At 37.3% G+C, this 26,129-nt stretch overlaps 1 protein-coding gene across 17 annotated transcripts in view; it reads right to left on the reverse strand.

Annotated features, from left to right (window-relative positions):
• Window positions 1-338: 338 nt before the first annotated feature.
• The window catches only part of PICALM (phosphatidylinositol binding clathrin assembly protein), a 112,446-nt gene continuing 86,655 nt past the window's right edge, over window positions 339-26,129 (reverse strand). For 3 of the 17 annotated variants that reach the window (XM_028832638.2, XM_015115316.3, XM_015115303.3), the window contains 8 exons: window positions 25,127-25,258; window positions 25,001-25,031; window positions 24,087-24,186; window positions 20,735-20,758; window positions 19,294-19,353; window positions 17,388-17,492; window positions 3,449-3,551; window positions 470-1,847 (listed from right to left, as the gene is read on the reverse strand). In XM_028832638.2, coding sequence (XP_028688471.1) covers window positions 3,459-3,551; window positions 17,388-17,492; window positions 19,294-19,353; window positions 20,735-20,758; window positions 24,087-24,186; window positions 25,001-25,031; window positions 25,127-25,258 — 545 coding nt within the window. In that variant the 3' untranslated portion in view covers window positions 470-1,847; window positions 3,449-3,458. 17 annotated transcript variants of the gene reach the window in all.

Raw genomic sequence — 26,129 nt, forward strand, 5'->3', positions numbered from 1 at the left:
AATTTATTGGCTATGACTACATTTTTTCTCCAATCACAGCAAATATTATGCAGACACTTATCAATGCAAAGCTTTTAATCCTTTATCATGTACTCTGAACCCTATGCACTACTAAATAGGCAACATGATACAATCAAAGGTTTCTTTGGCAGATGTAATTGTATGTACCGAAACGTTACACTTAACTGCATATTATCCCTTAAACTTACCTGACTAAAGGCATCTGATCAAAAGACAGAAAGTGAACAATTTTAATAAGTAGTTGCGTTTATCAGTAAGAGTCTACAAGGTAACAAAAAGTGTAAAGAGACATCTTTTTGAAAATTTATATAAAACCTTCCATGTTACTAAACCAACAAATATAATCACCTGGGTATACTTTTATTAGGGAAAAATGATGATATTGATGATAATAAAAAGAGAAAGGGAAAATGAAAATGCATCTCAGACCAGAATACCATAACAAAAGTTTTGTGGAAGCTGCATTTTATTTGAAAATCCACCCATTTTGCTAACATACATTTTAATATTGTAAACAAAAATAGAATCTGCAGAGACAATGCAACAAGAATGCTTAAACTCATGTACAGAATTGCTTTCCTACAATGAACTGTCCTTCTTAAGGCCCCTCTCAACCCAAATGTTAAAGATGTATTTACACAAAGCACCGATCAACAGTGCAGTTTAATTCTTCGTTTACTAAACTCTTGGCTAGACATTAACTTTAAAGATACTATTGTCCCTTATTTAAAAGGTACATGGATCATAACATGGCACGAGCCAAATAAAAGGTTCAAGGACTTTGCCCCCCTTACCCCCCCTTGTAACACCTTCTAGAGTTTTAGTGAAAAGAAGGAAAGTCTTGAAGTGAAAGCAATTCCTCACATTCATTTTGGAAAGGCCCTAATGTCAAATGGAAAATAATGACATGCCAAGCACAAAGCAGTAAAGATCCTTCCCAATGCACTAATGCTGAATTTAAAATGTAGTGCTTTTCCTAGTCAGTGAACTGTTTCCTGGCAAAATCCTAGGCACAGAATTGACTATAAGGATTAATGCATTTATAATGCTTCCCTAATATCCCATAGAGGCTGAGAATTCTTAAGAGATTCAGACCTATGGACTTGCCTTAAAATATTTAGTGCTCTGTATGTCAGCTGAGAAAAGCATTCTGAATCAGATTCATTCTTGTGGATAAAAATCAAACATACTGTGCACATCCATACTCATTTGCATAAGGAGGTCTGATACAATATTAATGTTATGTAAAATTGATAATCATAAATAAATACAAATACTTAAGGAATGTCTACTGCAAACTGAGTATAATTTTTTTTTAAAAAAGAAAAGTTAATTTCAGTTACTGTTTCTGTATTTGTGAGGACTGGAGAAAAGAAAGATAATGCATAATTAGGAGTTTTAATTTTGATCCCTCAAAAGAGTCCTGTTGAAATACAGTAAAGGACACAGTTCTTCTCTCCAGGCAGCTTTTCCAAATACAAATTTCACACTTTCCAAATAAGGGCTTTTCTTGATAGGTTACTGATTATGGGTATTAACAGGAGTTGAAAGAACTGAAGGGTTAGTCACCAAAAAGACAGATCTTAGTCTTAAATCATAGCAATTCTTGGCTTTATAAACTGTATTGATACGTTCTCCTATAAACTAGTCCCAATTTCCTTCATGGGCCTTCACTGAGTTACTTGTAGCATTCTAGTGGAAGAAGAGAGTTTCAGAGATTTAAGAGACAGCAGTTTGGATTTTGCTGGAAGTAAGGATTTTGCTGCTTGAGCACTTGTCTTTTTGGAGTAATTCCATTTTCTTCCATCAAGTTACATAAACTGTATCTGGGAAAAAAAAAAGTGGGTATGTTAATTCATTGTATTGTAGGATGTCTTCTCCTAAGTAAAAATGCTTTGCGGTCTTTACCATTTAACTGGCCCAGAAGTGTTCACAACATGCTAATCACAAACCCTGTTTATAAAACAAAGTCAGTATTACAAACTTATGTGCCAGAGAGCCCAATATTTGACACATATAGGGACTTCCAAATAATGATTTTTGTTGTTGTTGTTTTTGAGACAGGGTCTTGCTCTGCTGTCTAGGCTGGACTGCAGTGGCGTGATCAAAGCTCACTGGCTGGGCACCGTAGCTCACATCTGTAATCCCAGCACTCTGGGAGGCTGAGGCACGCGGATCACCTGAGGTGAGTTCGAGAGTTCGAGACTGGCCTGGCCAATACGGTGAAACCCTGTCTCTACTAAAAATACAAAAATTAGCCAGGTGTGGTGGCGGGCGCCTGTAATCCTAGCTACTTGGGAGGCTGAGACAGGAGAATTGCTTGAACCCGGGAGGCAGAGGTTGCAGTGGGCTGAGATCGTGCCACTGCACTCCAGCCTGGGCGACAAGAGCAAAACTCCATCTTGGAAAAAAAGAAAAGCTCGCTGGACCTCCTGGACTCAACCAACCCTCCTGCCTCAGCCTCCTGAATAGCTAGGACTGCAGACAGTCGCCACCACAGCTGGCTATTTTTTTGGGAGGGGTAGAGACTAGGGTCTCATCATATTGCCCACACTGATCTTGAAGTACTAGCCCCAAGTGATCCTCCTGCATCAGCCTCTCAGGGTGCTGGGATTACAGGCATAAGCAACCACATCCGGGCCAAATACTTAACTGCTAAAAATCGAGGAATAGCATGTGGAGGAGGAGAAGAAAGATCAATGACCTATTTTTTCATGACAAGTTCAGAAAAATCTCTCCATAAGCACAAATACCACACGCAAAATTTCATTTGGGAAGCAAAATTTGAAGTATTATTTCCAAATGATATACAATTAGAGATAATAAAGGGAACAGTAATACTATACTAAGTCATTTTTATTAACATAAATAAAAATCTGAAAGAGCCATAAAAAATATTTTTCAATAGGGTACCACTGTTCATTCAAAGATATTTCACTCACGATTTCCCTTAAACTGCCCATCCAAAGATCTATTACTGAAGTAGACGTGCTAATAAACTTGCCAAATCAGAAGACTATAAACTCCCAAAGATCTAGAAGGTATATCTAAACTGGGGGCTAGAGCACCAAGAAGAACAAATTGCACTGTCTTCCAGCAAACAGAGGCAGTGTGGATCATATGCAGAATCCTTCTAATCAACAGGGCTTAAGTATTCACTTGCCCTTAATTAAAAAGCAAACTTTATCCGATCTCATCCATTTACTGTGAGCAGTGGGTGAGATCACTTTAATTATGTTAAAGATATTTTCCAAAAGTTGTTTTTCCTTATGTCCTATCTTTTCATTCTGCACCTAAAGAATAGAGGAAGAGGAGGAAGAGGAGAGGGAACCTAGAGTCCTTTAAAGAAATGAAAGAGAAGCGTGAATTGTGTTTAATGTTTGGTAATTGTTTTTAAGTCCCCATCTCCCACAACAAGCAGCAATACCTAAAGTGATTTATAAGAAATCCTCCAAAGAGAGCTCTGCAAAAGGGTCCTTTCCTGAAGCTCTGTGAGGACTGTGACTGGAGGGGCTGGATGCTGCCGACAGCTGGGGGAAAAGAAGACAGAGAGAGGGAAAGAAAAAAAGATCTCAGAATGACAGAACATGAAAACAGAAAATGTATGAAAGAAGAAGTGGTTTTTGTTTTGTCATCTTTAATAAATATAAGGGCAGTCTTTGTAGAAAATGGATTAAGACAAAAGTTTCAGTAGCATGTCAAGTTAAAAGGTATGCAATGGCATGTGTTTTTCAGAAAACAAACTCTTGCTTCTGAAATTTCAAAGGAATAATGTCTTTTACCCAAAAGGTTGATATAAGCTGATCCATGGTTAAGAATTTTAATGTGTGTATGGGGGGGCGGTGGGGCGGATAGGGGAGGGAATACATAATTGCATTTTTGTTTAAAATCGAGAGAACATGTTTCCTGTGCCCAGGCTATCTGTCCAAAGCTGTGCAACTCTGACCTCAGTCCAGAGCCAACACATCTAGCTGCAATATTCTTTCCTTTCTTTCTTCATAAGGGTCGAAAAGTCCTGTCCTAGGTTCACACACTTTTCACATGAAGTTGTCTCCTGCTCGTTTATCTGGACAAACTGCAGCTGACACACACACTGTGGGAGGTGAAAGGGACCTTAGAGGTCATCTACTGTAACTGTCCACATACTGCCCTGAATATGGGGAATACTTAAGATCTTGGATCCTGCTTCCTGTTTGGACATATTTACTTGATTCTTAAAATCTGTCCTATTGTTTAATTCGAATATACTGTAAGGCAAGTAAACCACTGAACTCAGTATGTACCTTTATTCTCCCAAAGATAGACTATTCTTGAACAAGATACTAATTTTCATACATGTATCCTTCATTAAGCTGACACGAGCGTTTCAAACCCAACATGAACCATTTTACTTTGGAACAAGCTTTTAATTCTTTTTCTCCCTCTATAAGACTGCAAACCATGTAAGCACAGAACTATTACAAAATCAGCTATTCTTTTAGGGATGTCCAACTGAGCAATAAAAGTTGACTAACTGGAAATAGTTTCAATTCATACTTCAACATTCAAATCCTACAGAAGATTTCTTTGCTGGTGCCAAGTGATTTCATTTCTACCTCTTTATTTATTTATTTATTTATTTTGGAAAAGCACTATAGAGAATGAACAGCCAATGAGCTTCAGCAAATATTACATCACTAGTATATGCAATTTGTTCTGGATGCCAAGATCAATTTATAGCCATCAGTTATACTCAGGGTTGAGTAATTTCCTAATGCATATCTTGTTCCCAAAAACAAATGTTCAAAGACAATGGGAAGAGACAAATGGAAGCATGATGGAATCACGCAGGCAGCTACAGATGGGAGGACAGAGCAGCATGCCTGGGCTTGAGGTTTCAAATATCATCCACGCAGAGACAAATTAAGGTGTAACAACTGGAAAGATTCCCCCTCCTCCCTCTTCAGTGCTACCATGGATGGCCAATCAAAAGCAGAATGATTTCAAGTAAAGCGATCATCAATTACTGAGCTGGAGGGAGTCCAACATCCACACTTATCTCCAAGATTAACTTCGTTTCTCTCTGAAGCAGATTTTCTTTCACCTGAAGTTAAAACAACAGCAACAGCAAATCCTACTTATTGCAGATAGGCTGCATCTAAAATCAGAAGTTTCCTATGACAGCCCTACACTGAATTACCTTCTTAAATCACATGTTTTCATGAGGGTAGCAGTCTGAAGACCTGACAGACCCACAGTAAAATGCCCCTGAAGAATATAGAAGAGAAAAATCCATTCTCAATATGTGAGCATACTGCTAAACAAGCCCTAGAGGCTTATAAACAATGTTGAAAAGGATCATTTTTCCTTGGGAAAAAGAGTTGGTTTTTTATTAGAACTTCTAGTAGTCTCTTAAATTGGTAAAACACATACATACACGTCTTATGTCTATAAAAATGTAGCCAAACTAAAACATGACAGAGACCACCAACAAGAAAACAAGACAACATCCTTGGAATAAGTTTCTTATCATTAATATCCGTATCAAGCAGATGAAATCGTAGCCAGGGCTAGCTTGGCTGACTGCACAGCTCCAAGGAGTGGGACACTCAGCAGCCCCTGACCATCCTACCCCTTCCTGGCATCTTTTCCAAAGCACAGACACACCTTGCACTGGTGACAAAGTAGTCACCCCAGAGAGTAAATAAGAGAAGGAAAGGAAATGTGCTTCATTAGCCCAGTTACTGCTCAGGAAAATCAAGAACAAAATAGCATGAAGAGGCAATGGGATCTTGGTGGGTGAGAAGTAGGAGAATTTTAAAACTATAAGAGCTGGCTCGACTCTACTTATTCCTGTGAGTAAATTAAAGAACATGATGTAGGGTTGCTAAAGAACATAAAAAGGCATAAAAAGTACTAGAGGATAAAAAATTAAAAATACAAACCAGCAACAAAAAGACAGCTATTCACATAAATCACAAAATCATCAAATTTTACAAGAGAGCATGTTATTTGTTGTTCTGGACACCAAGACAAATCATAATTGATCTTTTCAGTCAAGCCCTACTACTATGTTGCCAGGTATCTATCACAAATAAAACTAAAACAAAACACAAACAAAAAGAGCCTTTATCTATTTATTTCAAATAACATTCTCTATCCCAAAATTCCCACAGAGCCAAAAAATAACTGGTATAGCTACCAGTTCGTTCAAATCAAAATGACCTATGTCACAACTGAAGATGTCTTAAACAAAATGGTCAATCGTAATGGTCCAATACAGACAAAGTCTTTTCTCATGTACAGAAAAACAAAATACTGAGAAGAACAGCATATAAATCAAAATACTAAAATCTGCAAGTGGTTGATGATAGTATCTCTTAAATTCCTTCTCCCCTCCTCCACTACTCTAATCAATCTTTACAAAAAAATACAGTAAAATGTTACCAAAATCTTTGCATTATATCCAGAGCAATGATTTTTTTGGTTATAGAGTGTGTTTCATATAATCTATCTATCAACATTGTCTTGTTCTGTCACCCAGGCTGAAGTGCAGTGGCGCAGTCACAGGTCACTGCAACCTCAATCTCCCGGGCTCAAGTGATTTTCCTATCTCAGCCTCCCAAGTAGCTGGGATTACAGGCATGCACCACCACACCTGGCTTTTTTTTTTTAAGTTAAGGTCCTGCAATGTGGTACAGGATGGGTCAGACTGACTTTAATAAAGGACAAACACACCTAGCTTAAAGAAGGTTAAAAAAAAAAAAGTCTATTGACAGACTATCATAAAATAAAAATGGTTACTCCTTCGTTATACTCCTGTTTAACACTAAACAAAGAAAATTTCAGGTTAGAACAAGAAAACACCAACAATCTAGAAAGTCAGCCTAGTGGAATTAAAAGCTTATGAAAGACTAAATAGTTGGATATTTAGGAAAAAACTTGTGACATATCATTTGGCTGTACTTAAAATTCTTAGAGAACCAACTTTGCCACATCTTTACATTTTAATTTTTCAGTCACCCAAAAGCCTGGATAGAAACTTAACAATGCTGTAGAGATTTATTTTGTCTCATTGGCAAAATCAACATCTTAAGAGAAAAATGGATTGTACTCCCTTTGCTTGGAACAACAGTGCCAGGTTTTGTAGAAAGATGGAACTGAATCTAATCCTAACTCTCTTATAAAATGGGATTTAGAATACCAGGCCCAATACCTGTATTCCTGCTTATGGCTGTCTTGAGAATTAAATGAACATAAGCACTCAGCATGCTGCCTGGCATATATTAAGCAGCTCAAATATTCTTAGTTCCATCTTCCCTACTACCTACCATCAAATGTTCATCTACAGTTATAAGTGGCCTAGTTCAAATGTCATTGCCTCTGTGTTGTTCTTGCTCTTCTGCTGTGCTCTGTATGTCTTTCTTATAAGGGCTCTCATTCTATTATCAACCAGTCACTTGTCCATCTGTATTACATTCACCTTTAGGCTGCTCAGGTGCAAGAAAGACTTTATCTGTCCCTTGTTCAGTAAGTAGCAGTCACTTACACATTGTAAGAATTCTAAAATGTGCAAAATTAAAATGCCTTTTGGTGATAAAACAAGCTCCATATAAAAACAGTCTCCAAAGTGGGGTGTACAAAGAAATTATTACAACTGTACTATTTTTTAAAATTCCTATTTTTGCATGTTTTAAATGTACCTCATATATTGTTGTAGAAATATATGAATGTAATCTATAAATACACACACAGTCATGTTACATACTTGCTATGGTTTTGAATGTTTCTTACAAAACTCTTGTTTAAATCTGGTTGCCATTGTAAACAGTATTGAGAGTTAGGACTTTTAAGAGGTATTTAGGTTCTCATCAAGGGAGTGGGTTCGCCCCCTTTTGTTCTCTCTCTGCTTTCTGCCTGCTGTGTGATACCTTCCACCATATTATCATGCACCAAGAAGGCCCTTGCCAAATCCCAACACCTTGATACTAGACTTTCCAGCCTCCAGAACTGTGAGCCAATACATTTCTGCTCTTTATAAACTACCCAGTCTATGGTATTCTGTTACATCAGCACAGACTTAGACAATGTCCTAATACTGCTGTGTAATCAAAATATTTAGAGACCATGGTACTACTAAATAGGATTCCACAGAGACACTGAGTCACAGAACAGTTAGGCTGTTTTGGGGTAATGTTTAGAACATGACCAGGCCATTAGTGGTACATTGAATCCAGTTGCTTAGGGATAAAAATATACACTGCTGCATTTCATTTGCTTATATTAAAGATAATGCGATTCCTCAGCTTCCTCTGTCAGGGCTAAAAGACAGGATTTCTCTACTATATACATGTAGGGGTCTATCCTTTGGGTTAAGTCTAGTGCCACAAATAATTGCTTCTTGTGTTTATGCTCAACAAAACCCCACTTTGGGTTTCTGCCTATCAACAACATAACAAAGTTATGCCAACATTAACCCTGTCACCTTGAATGCATTACCCATTTTGTTTTGTTGTTGTTGTTTTGGTTTTTTTTTTGAGAGAGAATCTCACTCTCGCCTAGGTGGAGTGCAGTGTGCGATCTCGGCTCACTGCAACCTTCCCCTGCCGGGTTCAAGCAATTCTCCTGTCTCAGCCTCCTGAGTTGCTGGAACCACAGGTGCCTGCCACCACGCCCAGCTAATTTTTGTATTTTTCGTAGAGACGGGGTTTCACCATGCTGGTCAGCCTGGTTTCGAACTCCTGACCTCGTGATCCACGCCCCTCAGCCACCTAAACTGCTGGGATTACAGGCGTGAGCCACTGTGCCTGGCCCGCATTACCCATTTTTTAGGGGATGCCACACAGTGACCTGAGAGCATTCCACTTTGAATGTACATTTTATCTGAACCTCTCTAAAACTTTTTTCCCCCAAAGACAGAGTCTAGTCCTGTTGCCCAGGCTGGAGTACAGTGGTATAATCATTGCTAACTGTAGCCTTCAATTCCTGGGCTCAAGTGATTCTTCCACCTTAGCCTCCAAAAGTGTTGAGATTACAGGTGTGAGCCACTGTGCCCAATTCTCCTCTTAGAATTGTAGAATAAGGACAATTCAGGGAATAGGAACAATTTCCAAAAACAGGGCAACCTTTAAAAATTTTCTTAGTTTCAAATATTTTCATTTGATCCTTAAAGCAAAATGATAAAGTACACAAAGTAATACCACAATTTTACAGGTATGGAAACTAAGGCTCAAAGTTACATAGAGAATTTGCTCTCAACACATGGTTAGCTGAGGAGTCAAGTCAAGACTCTGTTGAATTGTGACCCCCCCAAAAGATGTGTTGAAGTCCTAACCTCTGGTGCCCATAAATTTGACCCTACTTGGAAATAGGGTCTTTGGAGATGTAATCAAGTTAAGATGAGGTCATTGGAGTGACCCTAATTTGATGATTAGTGTCCTTATAAGGAGAGGCACGTGGAGGTAGAGACCCATAGAGAGAATACCATGTGACAGGTAGAGATTAAATGGCTACAACTGCAAACTATGGAACGACTGGGGCTATCAAAAGCTGAAAAAGTCAAGGAAGGATCCTCCCCTAGAAAATTCAGAGGCAGCATGGCTCTGCCGATACTCTGATTTTTCCAGAGGTGATAGAAAACAAATTTCTTTTTTAAGAACTTAAAAACTTTTAATATGTTTGATCAAGTTTGTGGTACTTTGTTACAGCAGTACTAGGAAACTATAATACAGACTCTAATGCAGATCTGCTGGTTCCAAGGCTGGTGTTTTTTCCCTCTTCAAACTCTGCTATCCCAATTAATTTCAATTCAGCTAGAATTTACGGTTATATTGAATTTACAGGAAAAAGTTAAAGTGGGAGTACAGAAGTTTTTAAAGGAACTTATCTAGTAAATGTGAGACAATACATTCCCATGCTTTCTGTATACACATTAACACACATGGTCACTGATGTTTGTCAGGAAGATTCTACAGAACTTCACGGGCACCCAAGATTTTAAGAACACTTTCTGGTTTTCTTTATTAAGACAAGAAATTAGATTTCTACCTTTTGGAGAATGTCCGCAGCAAAAACCTAGTAACAAGCAAGGTCTTACTCTATAGGTTGTCTTGTTAGCAACAGTGGTCAGCAGATGAGACTCCTAACATTTCTGTTTTGAATGATTCAGGTGTGTACTGGGAGCTACAGAACTAGTTTTCACCTATGGTACTACATTCCAATCCCCAAGGAAATGTCCCTCATGGTATTCTGTAGTAGGCAAGGATGAATGATTACAACACACTGCTTACAAGGCAAAAAGCCTTCTTCACAGAAATCCAGCTGGGCAGATTGGCTGACAGAGGAGGCACTGCCAATATTCACAATTAACACACCAAGAGAGTAAAAAAACTACAACAAAACCAAAAAACAAAACCAAAACGAAGCCTAAAAGCAGCCACTAGTTCTTAAATACAATAAAAGGCTTTTTCTAATACTTATTATGCAAATATCTAAAAGCAACAGTGTTCCCATTCAGAAGGATAAAAAGCACTCACAACAAGCCATCGTTTCCCTTCAGGCACTTAACTGATGTCAGACTTATTTAAAATTAGCCACTGCAAAAAACAACAAAAAGCAGCAGCCATTTTGCATTTTTAACCATATCCTCCATAAACAAAACTGGCAGTCCTCCTTTAAAAAAAAGTCCTAATACCAGTCAAGAAACCAACAAAACTTGGCCAGGAGCAGTGGCTCATGCCTATAATCCCAGTCCTTTGGGAAGCCAAGGTAGGAGGACTGCTTGAGGTCAGTTCAAGACCAGTCTGATGTACCCTCGCTCTACAAAAAATTAAAAATTAGCCAGGCATGGTGGTATGTGCCTGCAGTCTTTGCTACTCTGGAGGCTGAGGCTACAGTGAGTCATGATCATGCCACTGCACTCCAGCCTGGGTGACAGAGTGAGACCCTGTCTCAAAAAAAAAAAAAAAAAAAAAAAGAATAAAACAAAACAAAACAAACAAAAACAAAAAAGAAACCAACAAAACTTTTAATACGCTTAATTTTAAAATTAAATGCCCAAAGGTAATACTCTGTATTTTTCATATTGCTTTTGGGAAAATAGGCAGATTGATATGTGATAAGTGGGAATTTTTCACATAAAGAAATAATAAGATGACAACAACCCTTCTCACTCGCAAAGAGCTTCAAAAATACCTAAACTGCCATATAAACATTCATTTAATAAGTGTTATTTCATACCACAATGACTTTCAAAAGAAAACTGAAATTATAATTGTGTTCATTCTTAGTAACATAATAGCTGTGTACTGCAACTATAGAATGAGTTTATGAACTACTGGCTTAGCAATGGACATTTGAATTTACATAAAGCACCAGTAAGAGAAAGCAGGAGTCCCCTTTCCAGACACACTAGCAATCTGTACCAAGTAACGAAACAGTAAGACCATGAGGAAGCACAGAAGAGAAACAAAAGGAAAACCACAAGGACCTAGAATTTACCAGGAAGTTAAACATCTAGGAAGATGCACTAATGTAGAACAACATACTAAAGACAGCTACAATGTTAGGTATGAAACAGAAAAATATAATATCCATTGTTAAACAATTCCATGAAAATATCTAAAAAATACAGAAAAATGACCCAGCACACACACGCACACACACACGCACACACACACACACACACACACACACAAAAGGAGAAAAAGGGATGTGTACAGGAATTCATAAGTTCAAAGCTACAGCACAGTCTACTAAATTAAAGCCATAATGACAATTTCCTTAAGACCTGAATCAAGTCTGAGCTAAGGTGTTAGCTGCTTCCTCACAAACAAGCACTAATGCAGTGCTTACAGTAACGTAGATAAAATGTAAAACACACAACACACTGGAATGTCTCACTAAATGGCAACAAGACAAACATATCTGAGAGGGCTAGGGTTCTCTCAAAAATGTTAACTTGATTTAACAGTAATCAGGCAAGAAACCAAGAGCTACAAGCTGTTGGTAAGTAACAGCTCTCAAAACAAACACTTCAAAGAGCAAGGAAGAACTTTTGGGAATAGCTGTAGAACTGAGATTTGATTAAAAGATTCCATTTTGATGGAATTTCATTTTTCATTTTAACTACCATTTACTTTATCCCATACAAAGAGATGGATGATCTCTGCCCTCAATGATTTTTTAATCCAACTGGAAAAAAGGGAACAAAACAATGAAAGAACAATTAAAAGGTAATTCATTAAGAAAAATTATTTTGGTTTCAGCTAGCATTCTATGGACAAAATTAATCCAAGAGACTGGCTGAGAATCATTAAACATTAAAGCCTGAGAAAAAGCTAATCTAATTCAAAGATAAACAGTTTAATTTTTTTCAAAAACCAAAGAGAGTCTCACTATGTTGTTCAGGTTGGTCTGGAACTCCTTGCACTTAAGCGATCCTCCTGCTTGAGCCTCCCAAAGTGCTAGTATTATAGACATGAGCCACTGCGTTTGGCCAACAGTTTAATTTTTAATTATTAAAAATGTTCAATCATGAAGTTAAAGCTGTCTTCAATCCTCAGGTGAGCCATCTAATGTTTTAGCTCACCATAACTATTAGCCAACAAATCAAATCAATTTTAAACACCACTGTAAGTTATTATAATGGTTACAAGTAAGTGAAATGAGAGATTAAGGAGGGGCAGAGTAAGTTATATGATGAAAAAGATAAGTTTACAAGGTGATTCATTTACTTAACAAAAAATGTACAAAAACTATTACATGTCAGGCACCGTTCCAGGAACTAAGGACAGAGAAGTAAGCATGCCAGAGAAGCCTGCCTTCATGAAGCTTAAATTTAGTAAAGAAGGCCCTTGCTAGATTGGATGGATGCCAGGTAGTCACAAGGTCTGTAAGAAAAAATAATGCAGAATAAGGAAAAGAATTCCAGATCTCATAAGGATGTGAAAGGGACACGAGACGACTGAAGACTGGACAAAGAGTAAACCCACTTTATGGCAGGTGAAGGACTTTTGGAAAAGACAAATAACAGCAGAACACTGGATACTTATTGAGAATTGTAAAAGTATGGAATCGAAGACTTGAATATTCCGTTAACTCATTATTATTCTTATAAATAGGGAGGCTTCATGAGGTAGTTATAAAATGGAAGGAAAGCTGAGAAAAGGCTTTAAATTTTCAGTTATATTTAGATTCACCTCCTTAGGCTGGGCACAGTGGCTCACACCTGTAATTCCAACACTCTGGGAGGCCCAGGAAGGCAGATCACTTGAGGCCAGGAGTTTGAGACCAGCCTGGCCAACATGGTGAAACCCTGTCTCTTCTAAAAATTAGCTGGGCGTGGTGGCGTGTGCCTATAATCCCAACTGCTGGGGAGGCTGAGGCACGAGTTTCAACACAGGAGGCAGAGGTTGCAGTGAGCTGAAATCGCACCACTGCACTCCAGCCTGGGGGACACAGAGAGACTCTGTCACCCACACACAAAAAAAGATTCACCTCCCTAAATGTTTGAGTATGGAGAGAGGTGCTACAAATACTGCCTACAAAAGATTATTCCAGTATTTACAAAATGGATTAAATTGGGGAGGCAAAGAACATGAGTGACTATTGCAAAACCAGCGTGAATAAAGAGGTTCCAACATTGGGTGAAAGCTGTAGAATGCAAGGAGAAGGGTGGGTCTAATTACAGCAGAGAAACAATTAGTGGGACTTTGTGATCAGACACATGGAGAACAAAGGAGTTATAAAGAATTAAAAGTAACATTAACAAATTTAAGATTCTGACTTTCAAATGATTCAAATGACTATGCAGAGAGACCAAAGCTTCTTTGAGCCATTTCATTGCCGCCTGATTTTATTTTTCTAGTTATCAATTTGCTTCCTTCATTTGCTTTTTCAGTAATACTTAAGTACTCATTTCAAATTTTATCTTTCAACTAGAAACTTACTACCCTAATGTTCTCATTCACTTCTCTTCTGATATAAAGTAGTTAGGAAAAGATATTTCTGTCCCTGTTTCTTTTCATGCACAAGGAAATTCTGGCACTTTTCTGGTTTCTGCGAAAGGGTTATGTGGGTTTTAGAAGGCAACAGGACATAAAACTTGGGTTAAGAGCAGATGCTTGGTGGGTGCGGTGGCTCACACTTGTAATCCCAGCACTTTGGGAGGCTGAGGCAGGTGAACTGCTAGAGCTCAGGAGTTCAAGAACAGCCTGGGTAACATGGCAAAATTCCATCTCTAAAAAAAATACAAAAATTAGCCAGGCGTGGTGGCGCACACCTGTAATCTCAGCTACTCAGGAGGCCAAGGTGGGAGGATGGCTTGAACCTGAGAGGTGGAGATTGCAGTGAGCCAAGACTGCACCACTGTACTCTAGTCTGGGTGACAGAGCAAGACCCTGTCTCAAAAAACAAAACAAAAACAGAGCAGATGCTGGGTGACAAGCAATTTTTTTTTTTTTTGAGATGGAGTTTAGCTCTTGTCACCCAGCCTGGAGTGCAATGGCATGATCTAGGCTCACAACAACCTCTGCCTTCCAGGTTCAAGCAATTCTCCTGCCTCAGCCTCCTGAGTAGCTGGGATTCCAGGCATGCACCACCATGCCCAGAAAATTTTTGTATTTTTAGTAGAGACAGGGTTTCACCATGTTGGTTAGGCTGGTCTTGAACTCCTGACCTCAGGTGATCTACTCACCTTGGCCTCCCAAAGTGCTGGATTACAGGTGTGAGCCACCGCGCTTGGCCAACAATTTTTTAAAGGTAGATTTTTGCCAACATTAAAAAAAAAAATGTTTAGTTTTTCAAAAGCAAAACTCATACACAATGTTTCAAGATTGAAGGTTATTACCCAAAACTGTAGAGGATATTCTTTACAACTACAGTAGTTACATCCTGAATGTGTAAATGTTTACACATTTACCAGAAAAAACAAAGGAGCGTGTAGACTGTTCACTGCTGACAAAAGATGGTGCTACCGTATTGGCCATTAAGGGCTCAGTCCCACTAGCAGAGAGACTGTGGTATAAATGAGCACTGGACTACGAATAGGAGATACCTGGGGATAAATTGATTTCACCACTTAATTAGCTGAAGAACCTTTCCAAATCTGTCTTCTTCACCTATAAAATGTGATGGTGAGAGCAGACCTATCTACCTTAAAGAATCAGGTGACATAATGTATGTAAAAGTAATTGGAAATTGTATGGTAGTATCCAAGCTTAAGGTAGCAATATATTCTGACAACAGCCTGCAAATCAAGATGCAGAGGGGGTGAAGGGTTTAACTACATATCAGGAAAAAAGCTTCTGTAGTCAAAGGTCCCTAATAAGTCTTTAGCATGGACTATAGCTTTAAAAAAATTACTTAAATACATTTAGGTTTCTATCACTTAGTCTTCTGTAGCAAAAAAAAAAAATAGTAATTTTTAAAGTAAATGATACATATCTGAAGTTAAATGTACAAATAACAAAATAAAAAACAAAAGGACATGAAAAAGACAATCATTTATCAAGAAAACATCTACAACAGATAGGGATATCATCAATATACTTCTTAAAAGATTATCAAGTTAAACCAGTAATCAGATTACTGCTGGTAAAAGTTCAATAGTAGTTACTATAAATACTGTAAAGAGTCTATTTTATAAAAACAAATACATAAAAAGTAACTGACTTATAAAAGTAATGACTCTGTCAATTATCCTGACTCCAAGTTATTTTCTATTTTCACTGTAAATACTTAACTGATTAAAGAACAAGGAGGAAGTCATTTTAACATGGACAAAGGGCGGGGTAAAAAAAGAGACACGCTGCTAAATGTATTAATTGCAACCAACATGAATTTTACCGCTTAATCAGAACTAAATTCACTACCCACTCTTAGCCAACAGAGGTATCAATTTATTAAGAGATGCAATATTCAAAAAGGCTGAAAAATGAAAGGACTGCCTATGCTTCACTAGTCTATGAAATACAGTCCACTATTTCACCTTCTGTGGTTTCAGTTACCCGAAGTGAACCGTGGTCTGAAAATAGGTAAGTAGAGGATATTAAGATAGCTCAAGAGAGATAAAGACAGAGAGGGAGAGAGCAAGCATGTCCGTGAGCAAGGGCACACATTAACAAAACTTTTATTACAGTATACTGTTACTGTTCTATTATTCATTATTATTAATCTCTTATTGTGCTTAATTTATAAATTAACCTTTATCAGAGGTATATATGTATAGCATATATATGGTTCAGTACTATCTCATTTTCAGGCATCCACTGTGGGTCTTGGAACATAATCCCAAAGAGAAGAGGGGACTACTGTGTATACAGACTAGATTCAAATTGGATCAAATAAACTAATTTTGGCAATGTAAGACGGTATGGTCTGGCAAATGTAATATATATGCATTCAAGTGGAAGGGGAATAACAAGTCCACTAACCAAATGTTCATTCAAATAAGCATTAAACACATACAGTAACCAATCAGTTGGCATTAGAAACCATTTAAGAAAAGGAGGAGTGTTCTAACGATTGCATATAATTAACTACTTCTAAATGCCAAACAGTATGGGCAGAGCCGCAGACACAGAAGGATAAACCATCCTATCACTTCACAAGGGCCTCATCCCAGAGTATGCCACCAGAGAAGTGAATAACAAAGGAATTTCCTATGTCTTCTAACCATAATGAGTAAAACCTTAAAAAAAGAAAACACACACACACACACAAAAACCCACATTCTTCTAATGCAACAATAATGGGATAAAAAACAATGTATATTTATGGCATATTTTCAGGAACTGGGAGAGAAAACCCTTAGAAACACGTGAAGAGGAAAGTCTCTGTAGATTAAACAATCTAGTTTAGCATGACATTTCAAGCTTTTTGATTCCTTTTTTGGGTTTGTTTTTGAAAACAATCCTCGGTGGCAGAAAGTTATCTAATGAAAAAATAACAGTCAAAACTTTCTGGAGAGTTGCCAAGAGTTTCACAAGCATCTCAAGGGCAACACACCCTGCTGTAGCATCATTCTTGCCATTAGCCAAGGAACTAAAGCTCTGAGTTAATGGTTTGGAGGGTTCACAAAGGATAGTACACCAGAATCATGAAGAGCAAGTAGGCTCCTTAATCTCAGAAAAATCATCCTTTGGATCCACCAACTATAAGTTACCAAGAATTTTCTGTCTTTTAGTATTTGCTATCTACTTATCCTTTCCCTCCAAATAATCAATATTCCTAAAGCTCTTATATAAGAAAGATATGAAGCAAGCAATATCCATAATGAAGGGGGAAAGTGCTAGTAACTTGTTTCTCAAGTTGTACAAAAGGGTGTTATAGTATCATATTCCTTCCAAATCAAGCACATTACCACAGCTGCATGTAGTCTGTAATACCTGTGCTCCTGATACAGGGCCAAAGGGGTTTGGTGGTCTCATGACAGGCTGGCTGTATATTAAGGTTGGTTGCGTCATTACAGGGACACTTCCCATTTGTGGAGGCTAAAAAACAGAAAATTATCAAGTTAAAAGATATTGACTCCCATCTTCCTTATTGTGACTCAGTAAATAACAATGACAACAGGGATGACAGGTCCTAGTACCTTTGCTTGACTCGAAGGGTAACTTCCTCTGAACATAAGTAAGACTAACAGCTACAAACTTTCAAGAGTATTTTTTTTTCTTTTGGTATGTAAAGCCTTTAACATGTTCATTTTAAAAATGTGGTAACAAAGCCTAACTTTTTCTATTCGATGAGTAGCAAAATTTAAACTTTATTCTAGTACAACAGATAAAATGATTCAGACTAAGAGCTTCCAAATTTATCAGGTTTAGACATCAAGAAAACTTAAGACTCTGTCTTTGCTGCTAAGATATTTCAAAGTAAATTGCCTTTGTATAACAAATCAAGTTCTTATACCACTATGCAAGTGATCACAACTGAAGACAGTTGATTCTCTGAATAAGCCTGCTCTAGTTCTTCCATTTTATTTCACATAAGAATCAAGAAAAGAGCTTAAATTACACAACAGAGGTTAACTCTTTCTTGAGTAACTGAAAACAGAATCTCAACCAAGTATGTTTCTTTAAAAATTACTACTACAGGGTATAAAATTAACCTAGTAAGTGACATTACCTAGTGTAAAAATAATGCACATACAGACTACTGCTTTGGTTAAAATGCAATGCTCTAAAATCTTTCAAGAAGTTCTATTTATTGTTTCAAGTAGACTACTATTTGCATTTAGAGCTTCATTTTAAGTTTATGGCCTGAGTTTCTCAGCAGACTTTTCTTTTTTTTGAGATGGAGTTTTGCTCTGTTGCCCAGACTGGAGTACAGTGGCATGATCTCAGCTCACTGTGACCTCTGCCTCCCGGGTTCAAGCGATTCTCCTGCCCCAGCCTCCCGAGTAGCTGGAATTACAGGTGTGTGCCACCATACCCAGCTAATTTTTGTATTTTTAGTAGAGATGGAGTTTCACCATATTGGTCAGGCTGGTCTTGAACTCCCAACCTCAGGTGATCCACCTACCGTGGCCTCCAAAGTGCTGGGATTAGAGGCGTAAGCCAACACGCCCAGCCTCAGCAGACATTTTAATGCAATGACTGTGAAAAAAAGCTGTGAAACTTCTCCACATGTATAAAAGGAGTTACTTCCATATCATATACATAAAGAAGTAACATAACAGGCACAATAGTAATACTAAGGGACATGGCACTGCCTTCTACCAGGAACAGTTCCTCAAATACACACCGGTGGGTTGAAGCTACTAGCACCATTTCTTATTTAAGTGAGTCTCTATATACTGAGAGTTGGGAAAGTAAGGGCAATCTAAAATGCACATTGTGGCATTTTGAAAGGTTAAGACTGTTTTTGTACTGTAATAACCACTGTCACAGGAAAATTTCTCTAGCCTTTATCAGACTAAATTTACCTCTATACAATTCAAGTGTTAATCCTTCCCATGCCCTACAATATTAGGTTATAAGATCTCACTGGTATTTAATATATGGTCACAGCAACAGAGGCTCAGAATTAACATGAATGTTTGAAATATAAAAGGCCAGCAAAGTTATGAGGAGAAAAATAAACCAAGTAATACTATGAACATTAATGCATAAGATCTCTTGTATAATGATTATAATCTAGACACGCTTATGAAACCAATGCTATGGTTCTACTGCGTTAAGCACTAGGGCTAGGTGTACGAGGAGCACTAAATTCATTTTTAGGTTAAACTGTAATAAAAGCATATTACATATGAATATTTTTTCCAAAAGCTGTATCTGGGAAAATACTTACAATTCCATATCCTATCATGCCTGTTGGTGTAGTAGCAGGATAGGCCATTACAGGGGGTGCCTAACATAGTGAAAGGAAAAATAAACAAGAAAGTATAACTCATGTGTGTCAACTGAGTTCAAGGAATTAGTAGCTGTAGTTCCACTAAAAAGAATTGCTAAGACAGCTGTGAGTAAGTGACACTTGTGATCATTAAGAACTGTCAATTAATGGTCAGTGAAAAAAAGTGTCCTGAAATTAGCAGAAAAGCAGACTTATTAGAAGGAAAAATATACCACTTAAACTTAGATACAGCAGTGATCTAAGATTTCATCATGCTTTTTACAGCTTTAAAAATCTTTAGATTTAAAAAAGTATCTTAAATAGTTCTAAATAGTTGTAAAATTTAAAGCCTATCACTATCATAAAAAATGTTTACCCAGAAAAAGTATTATTGAATGTTTTCTTACTTAGGTACCTGATTGCTTTAGCATTCAAAGAAAAAAAAAGTGAAGATCTCCAATCAATCAATAACCTGATCTTCCAAAAAGTTAGTTTCTAAGTATCTTACTCTTTTCAAAGAACTCCAAAGGTTTCAAACTACTATTGAGTATGACTATTTCTATGAACCATAGTTCTTATATAAAGTATATATGTTAGCTTTCTAATTTATTCCAAAAATTATTTAAGAGGAACAATCAATTAGGTCAGTTCATGCTTTCATGTTTAAAAGAACCATCTACCACTACGATGTTTAAGTTCCCCTCTTCGTACTACTTTGATTATCTGTAAACATAAAATTTGAGAACAGAATCATTTTAGATATAGTTGCTGTCTTAACAACATTTCCTGTGTGTGTTTCTCATAATGAAAACTGAAATTGAATAAAGGTGAAAGACCAATAACACTGCTAAAACATAAAATAACTGAAATTATATGGCAATTTGAACATATGCATGGAGAAATTAAATGAAGTATAACTTTAAAAAAAAAACCACTAAAGTGAACAGTTCTAAGTTTAGTATTTGGGTGAGCGTGTAGGGCTTACTGGTCTCTCCCTACTTAAAAACCAAGATCTGCAAGAGCAGTAGACAAACTGCCAAGAAGAGCAGAAGCCTGTAAGATTTCATGCAGTTGTTATTTTAAACATTACCACAATCAACATTTCCCTTCATTCAGAAGTCATCAAGTGCATAGTGGCAGCACAGATACACACACAGACACCCAGCCATCTGGCAGCAAATGGCGGAATATTAAGCAAGAAAAAAAATTGGTATTTCCCATGCCACCATCAGAATCAATTCTGCAACACACCCATGAAATCAGTAGATGCTAGGAAGAATTTCTGGCACATTGAAAATCTGAATGTGAAAACAATAGCTGAAAGGTTATGAGATTCTGCTACAGCAGTGGTTAATAGCATGCCAATTTATTGCAAAAAGGCTCGTTTTTGGTCACTTACGTATTGTGGAAAATGCATGCCATTCTGTTTTTCCCAGGGAGAACAATTACATAATGCAATAACACTGGATTAGAACAAGTACTTACACAACAGAAAATACACAGAGAGCATTTTAGTTCACATGTACATTCACTAACTACCTAAAATCCCTTGTATTTCCAGTATCTAATGAAAGAACATCTATACTAAAACACTATCAAGGTTGACAAGGGAATTGTAGTCTTTGGCCTCATCTCTTTATATAAAAAATAGTTTATTGATTACAAGTATCATTAAAACATCAATTCTATCAATAGTGTCAATAGTGCAAAATTCTGGGCATCCCATAAACAGGGCTGTACCAGATATTTACCACAAAAAAAAAAACAAGCACTAATTAAAATAATTTGTAGTATAATATTCATTTTAATAAAATTCCAATGAATTTGTGTTAAATTAAAAAAACACTGAAAAACCTTGACAGTGTTTAAGGATTAATAAAAAGGTTAGAAATGTAAAGAAATGTCAAAAGCAGCAGTTTATCTTAAGTAGTGAATCACATTATCAGCCCCAAACATTAGGCATTAAAAAGAAAACTCCATAAAATACATACAAATATTTTAGCACTGATACACATTACCATACATAACACAGCAAGATAAAGACTGTTATCAACTTAAATACAAATTCCACAGGAATAAATACCTATTACATTTTAGTAGTCAGTCTTAAGTGCTATCTATGAACTCCTAATATTTCATATAGATTAATACTAACTTCAGAAAATATTCATTATATTTTAATAGTAGCATTGGTATTTATATCATTCCTCATACATCATCAATGTCATAATTCACACATGAGATCATAAAATCCACTACTCTAAACTCCTACCATACCCTAGTCGATGAGGTGTGTTATAGTGGGAAGAAGAATGGATTCAGACTCAAAGAGATGGATGTCAACTTAAAACTGCTTTTCAACTGCTTTGCATTTAGGGGGAAAAAAATCTTTAAAAGTGGGGTGATACATGCTCCAATTCCCTCAAGTGAGCAACATTTACAGGTTTAAGATTGTGTATTTGTGTGTACAAAAATCTAAACTACTTAAATGCAAAGTTTTAAAATCATTGATGGTAGTCTGGGCGTGGTGGCTCACGTCTGTAATCCCAGCCCTCTGGGAGGCTGAGGTGGACGGATCGCTTAAGGTCAGGAGTTCAAGACCAGCCTGGCCAGCATGAGGAAACCCCATCTCTACTAAAACTAAAAAAATTAGCTGGGCATGGTGGTGGGCACCTATAATCCCAGCTACTTGTAGGCTGAGGCAGGAGAATCACTTGAACCTGGGAGGCAGAGGTTGCTGTGAGCTGAGGTCGCACCACTGTACTCTAGTCTGGGCGAAAGAGCAAGACTCCATCTCAAAAAAAAAAAAAAATAATAATAATAATAATAGCTGGGCGCGGTGGCTCAAGCCTATAATCCCAGCACTTTGGGAGGCTGAGACGGGCGGATCACGAGGTCAGGAGATTGAGACCAGCCTGGCTAACACGGTGAAACCCCATCTCTACTAAAAAAATACAAAAAACTAGCTGGGCGAGGTGGCGAGCGCTTGTAGTCCCAGCTACTCGGGAGGCTGAGGCAGGAGAATGGCGTAAACCCAGGAGGCGGAGCTTGCAGTAAGCTGAGATCTGGCTACTGCACTCCAGTCTGGGCAACAGAGCGAGACTCCGTCTCAAAAAAATAAAAAATAAAAATAATAATAATAATAATAATAAAATTAGTGATGGCAGTGAACACTATCTATAAAAACAAAAAATAACTGCCTTAAAAAGGTAGCTAAATCTCAATATTACTTTCCATTTATTAAGTCTTAAGCTATATAATAAAATGCACAAATTTTTACAAACATACTATTTTTAGCGCAGTCCTACTAATTTTAACATATCATTAACCCATGGAAAACAGGGCAGTGCTCTGGAAGTGGCTGTAAGGGCAACAGAGGCCTCTAACAGTAATAGGATGGCTCTTAGTAATGTGTAGCCCGTGTAATCAAAACACAGCTACTAGTCTACTGTCAGGAGAATGAATGCTTCAAACTTTTCCACAAGAAGGAGTTTTCTTTGACAAAAATTTGTTGGTTGGTAAGACAGAAACTGGCCTAGGGCAGGAAAATAGCCACAAAGCTATTCTGGGTCTACCATATCTTACAGTAATTAAAAACATGCTAAAACCTCTTCATTACTAGATGCTAATTATTTAATTAGAAAATACAGTTAATCCTCATTATCCATGGATTCCGTATTTGCAAATTCACCTACCTGATAAACTTTGTGACACCAAAAATCAACACTCCTGGTCCTTTCCAGGCCATTCATGCTCATTTGCAGAGTGGCAAAAATTTGATTCATCCAATACAGTTCACTTCCAGCTGAGATGGAACAAAGGACGCTCTGCCTTGGTTCAGCTCTCAGACCAGACCAGAGGATAGAGAAGGAGGATGGAGAGTCCATCATACTGCAAGAAACTCTGACTCTGGGGCCAGCTGGACAGGGCTAAAATTCCAACTCTGGCACCAGTTAGTGCGACAGCCTTAAGCAAGTCACTTAACACTTCTGAACTTTATTTCCTCTTTCGCAAAATAAAGAAAATAGAATATACTAGAATGAGGTTTTCTAAAAGGAACATCTATGTGACATATACATATATGTATGTATTTCCCCTAGCAAGGGTTCAGTGTTCACTAATTCAGTGTTTGGAGTGACTTTAAATACTTAACTGCCACAAATAATGAGAATCAACTGTATAAGTTATATGACATATATATAATTATCAAATATATTGTCATATATATAAATTACATGACAAAACCCAAGCAAGTATAGTTTCTTTACCAATAATGAAACCAGAAGATTTTATATTTTAGAAGAATAAATAAAAAATTTGAGGTCAGTAATATAGAGTAGTGACTAAGGACATATGTTCTATAGTTAGGCTGCCTAGGTTCTAAAAATGCAACTAATCATTTAAGATCTCTGTGATCCTGAGCACATTACTTAATAACTCTGTGCCTCCACTTCCTCATCTGTAAAATGGGGATAATAATAGTTACTAACACATTAATAGAATTATCAAAAATAAAACATTAGTATTTACTGGAATGAACTCTGGCACAAAGTAACCCTTAAATACTTGGTAGCCACTAAAATATATCCGGTAAACATAGGCAACCAGCTTCCTTTAAAAGAAATACAAATTACTTACACTTCTAAACTCAGTAACAATCTATTTATGCCTATCACTTTAAAAACATTTTCATGTTACATATTTAACTAAATTATTCAAGTGTTAGTATATCAGAAGCTTCTTCAACTCACCATTGTTGCAGCATTCCAAGCAGTTGTTGGTGCAACTTTTGGTTGCCAGTTAGATCCTCCAGTTAACTTCTTTTCACCTGGTTGACTCCAATTTACATCACTTTAAATAAACATAAGTGAGAATATTAAATGTCTCTAATTATAAAGTTTCCTTAACTATCTAAGTATATTGAACAGAGTAAGATACAGACTTTAGGCTGGGCGTGGTGGCTCACGCCTGTAATCCCAGCAATTTGGGAGGCCAAGGTGGGCAAATCACTTGAGGTCAGGAATTCGAGATCAGCCTGGGCAACATGGTGAAATCCCATCTCTACTAAAAATACAAAAATTAGGCAGGCATGGTGGCCCGTGCCTGTAATCCCAGCTACTAGGGAGGCTGAGGCAGGAGAATTGCCTGAACCCAGGCAGTGGAGGTTGCAGGAAGCCAAGACAGCGCCACTGCACTCCAGCCTGGGCAACGGAGCGAGACTCTGTTAAAAAAAAGAAAAAAAGAAAAAAAAAAGAAAAAAAAAAAAAAAAAGCTGGATGTGGTGCCTCAGGCCTGTAATCCCAGCACTTTGGGAGGTCGAGGCTGGCGGATCACGAGGTCAGGAGATCGAGACCAACCTGGCTAACACGGTGAAACCCTGTCTCTACTAAAAATACAAAAAAATTAGCTGGGCATGGTGGCAGGTGCCTGTAGTCCCAGCTACTTGAGAGGCTGAGGCAGGAGAATGGTGTGAACCCGGGAGGCAGAGCTTGCAGTGGGCCGAGATTGCGCCACCGAACTCCAGCCTGGGTAACAGAGCGAGACTCTGTGTCCAAAAAAAAAAAAAAGATGCAGACTTGACATCTCTATACATGCTTTTGAGATAAAAGTCAAATCAACCTCTAAATAACACATGGAGAAAAAAATGTGTGTATTAAACACTCACTTCTTAGTGGTTCCATTTCCGATGCCAAGATCTAGTAAAGGAGAAAAAAAAAAAGCATTTTATAACACGAGACTCAGTTTAATAAAACAACATAAAAGAAGATTAAAGTATCCAAAGACTACTTACTGCCCACAAGGTTGGCTAAAGATGAATCCAAGTCATCAGATACTAACTTGTTAGGCGGGAGTTTGGCAACAGGAAGGCTCTGGTTCTGAGAGGCCACTGTTGGTTTGAGAAGTCCACCTAGTTCATCAAAGCCTTAAAGTTACAAACAGATGAAATAGAATTTGTAAGGAACTTTATGATGCTATGGTTTTCTAAAGGAGGTATTTGCCTTTTCTCCTTGTTTGTTCACTGGAAAAGTTATCCGAAAAATAGACATCAGTAAATGTCTTTAAATGGAAAATGGAGAAATTTACCACTTCACAGTGAACTGACTGAGAAGGCTGTATTTGTTTTGACAGAAATCATCTCTTATCTCATGACAAAATTACATTAGGGTTAAAGGGGATAAGAGAGAAGTATTACAAAAGGGAAAAAAAGGAATGTAATTCTCCTGCTTGCCCAGCAAAATTTTTTGAAGACTCATATCTAAAGCAACATAGGTTAAAAAATAGCTCTCTGGAACGTTGAAAAAAGTTCCTTTTGCATTAAGAAATAAGATTTTATAGACCTTTTTTTAAAAGCAGAGAATGTAAGAGTGAACTATATCTCAGAAACTGCTAAATACTGTAATTGCATAAGCCCATCTAGTAAACGAGGACAATTCTTAAAAATGAAAATAAAATTCTTTAAGTTTTCCTCACCAAAGGATAGAAAATTAAAGAAAATCCAATCAAACTCTCTATGGGACTCAATAGTATGATCTAGGAATATTAGAGTTTGAAAAAGAAAGTCACCAAAGATGATAGTTCATAACAATGATTGGTCTCTCTTTCCACTTTCCCAGGCAAGACAAACTAAAATCTAATGCAGCAAAAAAATATTACCATAAATCTACTAGTGCACAGAAAAAATAAATTCTTAGTCCACACATATTTTTTATAGGCTTGCTTCTTAGTTTTTGGAGGATAACTAATTATATGTTATAAAATTAAGAACATCTCAATATATTCTCTCTAAATGGCTA

Source organism: Macaca mulatta, chromosome 14, assembly GCF_049350105.2.
Source record: "Macaca mulatta isolate MMU2019108-1 chromosome 14, T2T-MMU8v2.0, whole genome shotgun sequence".
NCBI lineage: Eukaryota > Metazoa > Chordata > Mammalia > Primates > Cercopithecidae > Macaca > Macaca mulatta.